The following is a 12,231-nucleotide window of genomic DNA, read 5'->3' on the forward strand; positions in this document are numbered from 1 at the left end:
GTTAATTTTTTCTGACAAAATAAACACGGTTTGGTTGCCCCCTTTCAGCGGGACATTAAAATAGTCCAAGGGGCACCAATTTCTAACACCTATAATATATACTTTTGCTGGTCAATAATTTGTTTGACAACAAACCAATAATTGGTTTAATTTGTTTGACAACCAATCAATAATTTGTTTTAAATGTTTTATAATTACAACGCTTTAAAATAATTAAAATTACCTTCAATAAGACATAAGATTAGCAACAAAAACTAAGGTTTTGGTTTATTATGTTTTTTATTAGGATTGATTTTGTAGCCTGATGATTGTAGCCTGTTTAAGATTTTCTTGAATGTATTTTTAAGTTTTCAGTATTTACACTTTACAGTTAAATAATAATAGTGATAATAATAATACTAATTGTAGTAGCATTAATAATAACAACAATAAAAAAATAATATCATATACACACACACACACACACACACACACACACACACACACACACACACACACACACACACACACACACACACACAATTTTATTAACATATGTTTTTATTTCTTTTAGTTTAATGTTGATGTTTTGACTTGTCAGCAGTTGGATATGGGGAAATTTATGATTGAGAAACCAAAGGTTATTTTCAACATTTATTTTGATAGGGAAGGGTATTTTTATAAAAGTTAAAAAACCAAAAAGTATTGTTTTATAGTAAGTTTTAAAACTTTATTTTTACATTAATTTAATTACCAAATGTTTACTTCTTAAATATCAGCTAGGGTTTGCAGAAATATGGGATTTCCATAAATCATAATAAGTGCTTTTTAATCATGTTTAATGAAACAAATATTAAAGTAAAATAAAATATAGTCCGATGTTTTTGATATTGATTTATAACAAAATGCTGTTGATAAAAAATTATTTTGCAGAGTATAATTTAAATTTGAAAAAATAAAATGTTAAACTCAAAAGAGATCTTCGCTCCACTTTTTTTTTTAAATTCAGATTCTCTCCCAACAAGGCTGCAAGCAACCACTCTTAAGTTGGGAGTTACTAGAAAGAAAAAAATAGAGTTATAGAGCAAGGAAACAGTTGACAGAAGACTTGAAAAGTTGAAGGTTTTATGAGTCAGGAAAACATGAAGTTGGAAGAGAGTTCCAAAGAGTTTATGTGCGAAGAAAAAAATTAGATGAATAAAAGTTTTTAGAGCATGCAGGGACAGATACAGTAAATGAATCAGACTTTGTTAAATGACAAATCAAACAAGAATGAGTTTTAGTTGATGGAGCTAAAGATGATAGCTCCTTTGAGCAGCATCCATGATAATATTTGTAGAAAAGAGAAGAGAAGCGACTTTACAACAATAAGAGGCTCAAGCTTAGCAGATAGAGCGGGTCCAACTATGTATTTTGAGATTTTTCAGAGTGTTTCATACCGGGACAAATAAGTGATTTGTAGAGGTAGAGAATGGAATCAGGAGTAAGAAAATGGCAAGCATGATAAAGAGAAGCAACCTTAGCAGATGCTAATTTAGCAATTGATTGTATATATGGTTTCCATGAAAAGTCAGTAGTCAGGAAGTTGTAAAGAATAGGACTCAGTTAGATGGTTGCCATTCATTAATATAGGAATTTCAACTGTATTGCGATAGTTGTTTGCAGTATATAAATGAGTTTTGTTGGACTTAAAATTTTCAAGTTATTGTGAGCCCCAATTTGTTAAATAAGTGAGATCAGATTCAAGATTGCCTGTTCTAAGCAATTGAGAAGAGATGAATTTTTGTCAAGACAAAGCATAAAGTTAAGTCATCAGCAAAAAGAGCTACTTTAGATGTAAGGTTGTCAGGAAGATCATTAATGCAGATAAGAAACAAAACAGGCCCAAGGATAGAACCTTAAAGTACCCCAGAAGTAACTGGAAATGAAGAAGAGTGTTGGCCTTCAAGAATGATTTTAATAAAGCTATTTGCAAGGAATGACCCATAAGGAATGACCCATAATTTAAACTTTCCAATAGATAAATGTTTTGGCATAACATAAATGGCTTCATACGTAGGTAATATCTTGCATCTCATTTATACTGCTACCTAGCTCTGCTACCAGTGGTGATTTAAGAATTTAGACCAAGACATTTTTCTGAATCAGGCTGAAACTACTATCTGAAAATAGTTGCAATTCCTTTGCATCATTGCCAATATTTTTTTATAACCAATCCAGCACATGCTTTATTGAGACCTTTGTTAGCAACTCCTTAATAAGAATTAAGTACTGATTTACCAGTTTTAAAATAATAAATGGGAGACTCATATAACCATAGTTGACATAGAATAAAATCTCCTTGACAGAGATGGGTGGAAGCAGGGATATGGGATCCCATCCCTGGGTGGAAAAGGCAAATTTTGCATAAAATCAAATGCAATCCCATAGATATTTTGATCATTGCACTTAGTTTAAACTTTTTATATTTTTTTATAGAAATTTTTTGTTTGACTTTTGTGGTTTTTATTATCTGCTTGATAGATTCTTTTTGAATTATCATTTTGGTTTCACATATCATTCTCTTTTTTTTTTTTCTTTTTTTTTTTGAAAAATCTTTTATCATTCTTTTTGAATTATCATCAAAGTTTTTAGTCATTTTTAGTCACACATTCCACATTGTTTTGCTTTCTTTCACACATTCCACATCATTTTGTTTTCTTTCACTATTTTGCTTTTTTTCACACATTCCACATTATCTTGCTTCCTTTCACACATTCCATATCATTTTGGTTTCTTTCATTCATTCCACATCATTTTGCTTTCATTCGCACTTTCCACACCATTTTGCTTTCATTCATTCCACACCATTTTGCTTTCATTCGCACTTTCCACACCATTTTGCTTTCATTCATTCCACACCATTTTGCTTTCATTCGCACTTTCCACACCATTTTGCTTTCTAACAAATGATTAGCTAAAATATCCCTGGAAATATTTTTAAGAAAAATTTTTTAACAGGACGATCTGGATCTTTTTGTTCATATGTTTGCACAATTTTCATATTGAGTTTTTCAACTAAATAATAAAATGATGCAATTATGCTCTGCGGTATGGGAGCATATCACATCATTTCATGTATGTGTACTACTATAAAATTTTTTTAGTAGTGCATTTATTTAACAAGAAATGACGCGATATGCTCCCACATTTCAATTAATGTATCACCATGTAATGTGTTGCGCTATGATCCCTCAAATTTACCTATGTGACTTACAGGTTGCTCTTCTTTTTTTTTTTTTTTTAAATAAATTTAAAACACGTAAACGTCTAACTTGCTTTATAGAATTTAATTATAATTTTAAGCAGTGTTTTCAAAAAACAATGCATATTAAAAAAAATAAAGAAATAATATTTTTTGTAATATTATTTTAATACAATTTTATCAATGAATTAACATAATAATCTCTCTTTAACAGACAAGTGTTGTATTTGTTATAGAATGCAACGTGTGCGTATATATACAACCCTTAGAATTAGGAAAGATAAGTTCTTCAATTTATTGCCAACCTCAAGCTGTTAGAGGTTGGCATCAGGTTGGCAAAAAAAGTTTGGCACAAAGCGGTTACCATAAAACATAGAAATAAAAAACTTTTAGGTCAGCATTGCTGAATGCCGACCCTAATTCCGAGGGCTGTATATATGCATGTACATACATACATATATATGTGTATATATATATATATATATATATATATATATATATATATATATATATATATATATATATATATATATATATAAAGTGTTCCTAATTTTACATGTCTTAAAAACAAAACAAACTATACTACCACAGCAAACAGTTCAGGAGTCTGGAGTCATAGCATGCCATGACACGAGCAATCAGCTGACAGGTGACAGCACACAGGCAGAATTTCGTTGACAAGTGCCATTTTGCAGCGGACAAAACAAGTGCAACTTTTTTGGTTTGTTTCATTTTCTTAAGTCTGGTCCGTGTCAAAGTCACGGAAGTTTTTTAATAATTAAAGGAAGCTTCCAGAAGTTTCCAGAAGAAGCATCTGGAAGCATCCAGTAGCATCTAGAAATATCCAGAAACATTCAGAAGCATCCAGAAGCTTCCAGAAGCATCTAAAATCTTCCAGAACAGGTTCACACTGGTTCATTTTACTATATAAGAGACATGTAAATCGATATGTAATTCAGTCAGTATATGGAAGTCAATCAGTCAGTATTATCAAGACAGTTTAAGTGAGTTTTATCAAAGTGTTTTATCGAAGAACATCAATACAAGAAGTGAAATACAACAAGTGTTTCATTACATCAATACAGTCCACATCCAACCAAGACGTTGTGTTCCGCAGAGCATTATTGTACCATCACAAGGTAAATGTAACACGGTAAGCCTTGAGAAGCGTGATTATTTATTTTTATTATTTTTATGACTTCAAGTGCAAAAATGGCTCCTGACAGTCTTGGATTGGAACTAAGAAAGAAAATTATTGGCGATTACGTAAGTGGAATGTCACAAAAAAGTATTTGTGATAAATATCGCGTGAAAAAATGGACCGTATCAAGACTATGTTCCAAATATCGTTCTACGGGGAAGTTGGCAGCAGATAACAAAGGTGGAAGACTGCGTTCCACCACTTCTAGAGAGCGTTCTATGATCGTCAGATCCGTCAAGAAGGATCCCTGGATATCATCAGTTGAGATACAAAAGCAATTAGAGCTGCCTGTATTGGACCGAACAATCAGACGACGTGCTGTTGAAGCCGGATTGTTTTCTCGACGCCCTGCAAAGAAACCGCTGATTTCACTAGAAAACCAGAAGAAAAGACTCCTGTTTGCTACATCTCATATTGACTGGAATGTGCAGAAATGGCAAACTGTCCTATTCAGTGATGAATCGAAGTTCAACATCATTGGGAGCGATGGCATTTGCCGTGTACATCGACCGGCCGGAAAACGCCTCAATTTACGTTACTGCCATAAGACCGTGAAGCATGGTGGAGGCAATGTAATGGTCTGGGTGTTTTTCTGCTAACGGTCTGCTAACCAATACATCGAAACAATGGAATAATGGACCGTTTCATGTATAAAAATATCCTGAAAGATGTTATGTTACCTCATGCTGAATGGAATATGCCAATAAAATGGGTTTTTCAGCAACACAACGATCCGAAACACACTGTAAAAGTAGTCAAACAGTGGTTTCAAGACAACCACTTATCGGTGATGGATTGGCCGCCTCAATCTCTGGATCTCAACCCTATCGAGAACCTGTGGGAGATTGTCAACCGCAGAATTAATTGTGAAGGTGTTCGTAATAAGGATCAACTGTTTGAACAAATCTAAAAGGCCTGGGCAGCGATTCCACAGAGTTTCATTGATCACCTCATCGAATCTATGCCTCGAAGATCCAAGGCTGTGGTCGACAACAAAGGATTCGCCACGAAATATTGATAGCAAAATACAGCTTGGTCAACAAGTTGTACTTGTTTTGTCCAGAAGGAAATCAACTTTTTTTAATACTTTTGATTAATTTATTAATTTTCGTGTACAAATAATGAACTTTGTAATGAATAAAACTTGAAGAACTTTGTCTCTAACAATTACATAGTTATTTCTCTAATTGAAAAAATGCAGCACTTTTATATAAAGAAACTAAATTAGCATTATTTGGTTGCACTCGTTTTGTCCGATACTGTATATAAAAGCACACACACAGGGGTATACACTTGGACTTTTGGTCGGTTGCCAGAAGGCAACTGAAAGTAACCGGCTGGCTAATTTAGGTCGCCTGTTGACTTTTTGAGTTGCCAGTCACTATTTAATATAAAATTTTTTGAAATTCAGTGGATTTCTTGCATATTATAGTCATTTTTAATTTTAGAGTTAAGTGTAGACTAGAAATGATTTGCGTAAATAAAAGTAATATTCTAAACTATTGATAACATTCACTTTTCTACTTTCAGATAAAGCCCATGCCATTATATTGGCCTTTAAGTTTTTCACTTAAATGTGTTCGTTTTTACAACAACCAAGTATTGACAAGTATAAAAAAACAATTAACAAATACTTTAAAACCCTTTGCTTTTAATGTGTTGTAAATATGAAGATTTTATTTGTTACTAGAGCTTAAAAACTATTGATATTTTGAAAGTATTTAAAAGTATCTGTTTGTAATTAAATTTAATTTTAAACGGTGCTAAAAGTTATTTAGACTAATTTTACAAAAAATGAAAATTGAATCTAAATTCGGTATTTAAAAATAATTTATTTCCTTATAATTTATTTCTTTAACAATACATGGAAATAAAGTTTGAGATATAGAGTAGTCGAGATATCGAGTCAACTGTACTATTTTAGAAAAAAAAATTCCTTCAAAATTAAGTTTAAATATTTATAATCATATTTAATTTATAAAATATTATTATATATTTATATTTATTTTTTATTTTTATTTTTATATATTTATATTTATTTTATAATTATATATATTATATATATATATATATAATTATAATCATACTTAATTAAAGTTTTTGTAAAACAATTTGTTTCTTAAAAAAGTTCTCAGTTGCGGTTAAATGCTTTTTTTTTACGACCTAATGTTTTCTGAATAAACCTCACACAAGTGATGTTGAAAGATAATTTAAATACTCCACAAAAAAAAATGTTTTTGCCTAATGAACGTTTCAATGTTTATATTTTACATAAAAGTTTTTGCCATTTACAAAAAAAAGCGCGCTGCATAATGCTTCTTAACAAGGTCTTTTATTTTTTATTTGGCATATTTATTTCTATTACTCTATCTCTAAATCCTTAAATAAAATTTGTGAAAAAAGTAAAAATAAATTTGTAATTTTTTTTAATGATAAAACTTTTCAGTTTTTATTTAGGAAGTATTTTATTAGATGTTTAAACGCTTGTAAAATTTTCTTATGTTCTAATTAATAATAGAAAATGCGGAAAACAAAAATCGACAAAAATTTTTAAAACTTTAAAAGTATTATTATTATTTTAGTTACTTTTCTTTTAATAGAATTTAAAATTAAAAAAAAAAAACTGCTGATAAAAGTCAATAATTGTCCTTTTGAGCGACTTAATTGCACCTAAGGGATATTTTTAGTGGAACTTCTCAAATTTTGGTCGCCTATTACTGTCGGGCCACCACAAGTGTACACCTCTGATATGACACAGGCTTCGTTGGGAAGCAGATGCGATCGCACTCTATTATTGACCACGCAAATTATATTTATTTGCAACAATTGCCCCTGCCTTTTTAGATGTTTTGAAAACATTCAAATTTTTGTATGTTTATATGTATGTTCGAAATGTTTAACACCCTAAAACAAATAAATTTGTAAATAATCTTTTGTAATCAAATGTTTTTATATTAGGAAAGGGCTTTTAAACTAAGAAATAATTAACTTTTCTTGATAGTTTTATTTAAAATTATATAAGTAGTTATATATATAAAAATATAGATTAATTTCTTTTAATCTTTAAATGTAAATCTTTTTAAAATGTTTGTACAATTGACTTTATAATAATTATCAAAGTTAATAAAATTAATAATCAAACAAACATACACAAACTTACAGGCGACTGAACACAACGCCGAGGTTGAACAAAAGGTAAGCATGCATTTAAAAAAAGTGACTTACAGGTGAACTAGCACTGCGCCAGCAGTCCTTACAGAACACAAACAGACAAATGTATTAAAAACCCTACTCTCTAAACATCATTGGTGGTATTGTGAAGTTGTTCTGCTTCCTCTTCATAAATATATTTTAACTTTTTAGTTTAACCATAAAAGTTTGCTTTCTAATAATTTGATGCAATAAAAACGTGTTTTTAACTTGCAAAAGACAAAATAAAATCATAGTTTACTTAAAATGTATTTTCTATATACTTTGCCTTTTATATCCCTTTATATATTGATTTATAATATATATCATAGTTATTAAATGTATACATAGTCTGCAGTTTGGATACTGATTATTATAAATCGTTGTTTCAGGGGTCAGGCACATTGCGGAGTTTTTTAAACATTTTAAAGACGCTGCTAAAAGAAAAGATAGATTTATAATAGTTTTATTGTAACGCAACGATTTATATATTTCTTTTGTTTATCTTATTTAAGAAGAATTGTTTTAAATATTTTAAACTTGGAAAACTACGCAAAGCATGAAATGGTTATATAATGGTCATAAAATAAAAATAAATTTTTTTTTTTTTTTAAATAAACTCCATAAGTTGAATGAATAGTAAAAGAATTTTGATATGACTATATAACTGAAAAATTTAAATTTTGATATGACTATATGACTGAAATGACTAGTATAAGAATTTTATTAAAAAGTATATTAGAAAAAACTGTACAAAAACAACAATAAAAAACTAAAGAGCTTAAGTAGTTTTTAAAAAGTTTTTAAGTTTTATATTTTTATATGTTCTTTTTTAATAATTTTTCTAGAGATCTTTTTGATGCTTGAATAAGTTAATATCAGAAAAACAACCTGCTGGTGTTTGTTTTTCTAATGTGTTTATGATATGATACAAAACATAACAATATAAATCTTAAAAAACTAGCAAAATAGAATAAATTTTAAATTATCCATGAGAGTAAAAAATTTTCAAAAAACAATTGGTTGCACCCTATGTAGAAATGCAAAGTATACATTAAGTTATCCACAAAAGAATATTTAATTTCAGTAGAATTGCATGAAGTTAATAGAATTCCTATTTTATTAGTTATTTTGTTTAGGGCAATTTAGTTATTCAAGTATCATTTTGTTATCACAATAAACTTTGAAATACAATTCTAACACTTTAAGGTTAAATATTTGCCAGAAATAACTGTAGTACCTTACTTATGTAAAAAATAATTGATGATTTTAACAATGAAGTTCAGTAAGATAAATCTATCAAGTATAATGTAAAAATTTTGAAATGAACTGATGGATCAGCTGATCACTAAGTCAGAGCAACAGTAAAAACTGTTGCTCTGAACAAAATAGAGAATGTATCACCCAAACATCAAAAGTATCTGATTGTTAGTTGGTGAGATATGCGAAAAAGACATTCAATTGCTACTTCTTGAGTAGTAATTAAAAATTTAGAACTAAAAGTATCAAAAAATACTTTAAGAAGACACCTAATTTATTATTGCTCTGTTCTTTAAGATATTGCAGAACTATTTAGTTACAGAGCTGCAAAAAAACTAATCATTTCAGAAAAAAATAGAAATGCTAGATTAGATTTTGCTCATGCTCATAATAATTGAATAGTAGAACAATTGAGTCAAATTTTATGGAGCAGCAAGAAAAAAATGTTAAACATGATATGCAAGTGATTGAACCCCAAAAAAAATATGCTAGAGCTCCTTTTCAAAATAGTGTTTGAATAGGATATATTTTTTTTGGGTATTTTTGGTTTGAGACTATTATACACAATCAACAGCATCATGAAGCGCTTCCTATAATTTGGAAAAATAAATCATTTTGCTCATGATATGTCTTTAAAATGGAAATTTCAGCAGGATAATAACCCTAGACATACGTTCAAACTTATTAAAATATAATCAGTTTAATAAAATGGCCAGCTAACTCAGACCTGAAACCCATTGAAAACCATTGTAAGCAATTGGATGTTGCCATCCGACTGAAAAAAACAATTAGTAATGCTGTTAAAATGTAATTTGAATTGTAATCTTAGACATGTGTGGTAGGAGTAAGGTTAATGTTACAAGATGTACATAACAAGAGTTGTTTATCGCGTTGTAAAAAACGTTTTTTGCTAAAACTGTGCCTGCATTGTGGCTAATGCGTCAATATGTTGGTATTAAGAAAAAAAGCTTGGACTGTCCTCAGCTTCAAATGAATAATTCATATTTTTGTGGTTGTCACAGATACAAATTTCTTGAGGCTTCTTATTGAATTTTGTAACATGTTACAGAATACATCAGAAATCTTCTTGCTAGCAAAATTTTTCCTCCCTCAACATTAATAACATTTTTGACACTACAGGCACATAATGAAATAGGTCTGATCTCATCTGATTCATAAAGAAGACAAACTGTTGCATAGGGGACTTTCAAATTACTCAAGACTCATTGACGACTCCACTAGTGCTTTATAATTTTCTAAAAACAACTAACCGCTTTTGTGGTGAAGATGGCAAAGTTCGCATTGCTTTTTTAACATCCTTAGCAAGAACTTGTCGAGATTTATAGAGATACTCCTCATTTTTATTGTATTATCATCTTGTCACTTTTAAGTGCAGATTCTTGCCTTTTCTTGTTTTTTCTTCAGAATTTCTGCTTGTTAATGTGCCTGCATTTCTTGGAGTTTTTTTATCTCTCTTGATTCTGTTGTTTTTGCTTCTTTGGGCTTCCTTATGATATTGAGCTAGTTTGACTTGATTTTTTTTCAAATGTTCCAAATATCATCTTTGTCATTGATTTCCTGAATAATTTTCACCAAATGATAAGAATATATGATAAATAATATAAGAAAATACATTTTTCTTATAGTTTAATTAGTTTACCTACATCAAAATTTTCGAAAAGATTTAATATTTGTTTGAACTTTTTTGGCTTATTAAAAATTTTTGTCTAAGTTCATATATTCACAGACATAATTCATATATTCATAGACATATAGGCAATAGTTATTTTTTATTTTTGTTTTATTAATTTACCTGTTTAAAGTTATTATTTACCTGCTTCACATTAATTTACCTGTTTAAAAGTAACCAAATAGCCTTTTCTTTTAATAATTTTTTTTTTTGGACTCTTAACAAATTTTTAAAATTGTGAATTTTGTTATGAAATTTGTTATGAAATTGTTATGATTATGAAATTGTTATGTAAATTTGTTATGAATTTTGTTATGAAATTGTTATGAAATTTTAATATGCGTCATTTACATGACATCATCCCTTTATGTTTATTATGTATCCCTATTGTTTATTTTTTTTCATTGTGACGTATTTGATGCGCATTTTTTATATAATTTTTTATATTATTTTAAAGTGTCAATATTTTTAGCTTTAAGTAACGCTAATTACTATTAACTTTTATTTAATAACTTGTGATGGTGTACATATCAAATTAAATTTACTTGAAAAAAAAAAAAAAAACTTAAAATCTTGTCATGTATTTAATGACATGTCCTAGAGTTGTATCATACCCTGTAAAAATTATATGTAACATGACCAAATAAGTCTGTTGTTGCCCTTTTGAGGGAACAAAGTATATACCCTTAAGTGCCTAAAACATAAAAAAATTTAAGTTTTCTACTGACATCCAAGCCGGAAATTTCACTTTGACTTTGGTGAATAAAATTACTGCTTTTTTAAATATTTGATGTATGTAAATATGCCTCCATCATCAAGTACATCAGTTTTTACTATATAATGAATAAAATAAAGGTTGTAACTAATAAAAATTAGATAATTTGATTTTTATAAACATTTAACAAACATTTATAAATGTTAAATTACAAAATATAAATAAACCTAAAATATAAGCATTTAAAAAATGACAACAAAATACCAGCAAATGTGCTAAATAATAATTTTAGCATTTTTTCCGGGAAAAACACCACGGCCTTCAGATTAACTCAGAATGTGATGGGTGTATGGTATAAATTGTTGAGATTTAGTATCTAAAAAATTGAAAATGCCTACAAAAGCCAAGGCACATAATGAATTTTGCGAATGTGTGTGCTTCCTTAGCATGAAGAAAGGTGACCAAAAATGACAGACTTTCGAAAAACAAGAGTATTGCAGACTGTTGGCCAACACATAGGCTTTACCATTGCAAGAACACCTCTTGGAATTTGAATGAAGTGCAGATTTCTTTTGAGCAATTATGACAAAGGTGACAAAAGCACTTCTCTTCCAACTCTATACGATTTTAAGTCTATCACAATCAAACCACTGACAAGGACAAGTCTTGCACATGACTGCCTCATGCCATGCATCTGCCGTGAAACAGTGTGTCAATTGCCCCACAGTTCTTCATTGTGAATACCTACACAATTGTACACCTGGAACTAGACATGCAAAACTTGTTTAGTGTGATGCTCATGGAGCCCAACAAATTGCTTCTTCAGTTATCTAAAAAACAATCCTCTCCAGGTGGAACAATCAGACTCAGGACATTTTCCTCCTAGGTCTTGAATGACCTGATTCAAGACCTCCTAGGTCTTGAATCAGGTCATTCAAGACCTAGGAGGAAAA

General features: G+C 29.5%; 1 protein-coding gene across 1 annotated transcript in view; it reads left to right on the forward strand.

Moving 5' to 3' along the window:
- LOC100202416 (propionyl-CoA carboxylase alpha chain, mitochondrial) overlaps positions 1–12,231 on the forward strand; it is a 92,693-nt gene that overhangs the window by 74,976 nt on the left and 5,486 nt on the right. Inside the window, exon 19 of the mRNA XM_065788153.1 lies at positions 554–619. Coding sequence (XP_065644225.1) covers positions 554–619 — 66 coding nt within the window. The remainder of the gene's footprint in view (positions 1–553; positions 620–12,231) is intronic.

Source organism: Hydra vulgaris, chromosome 01 (assembly GCF_038396675.1).
Source record: "Hydra vulgaris chromosome 01, alternate assembly HydraT2T_AEP".
Classification (NCBI taxonomy): domain Eukaryota; kingdom Metazoa; phylum Cnidaria; class Hydrozoa; order Anthoathecata; family Hydridae; genus Hydra; species Hydra vulgaris.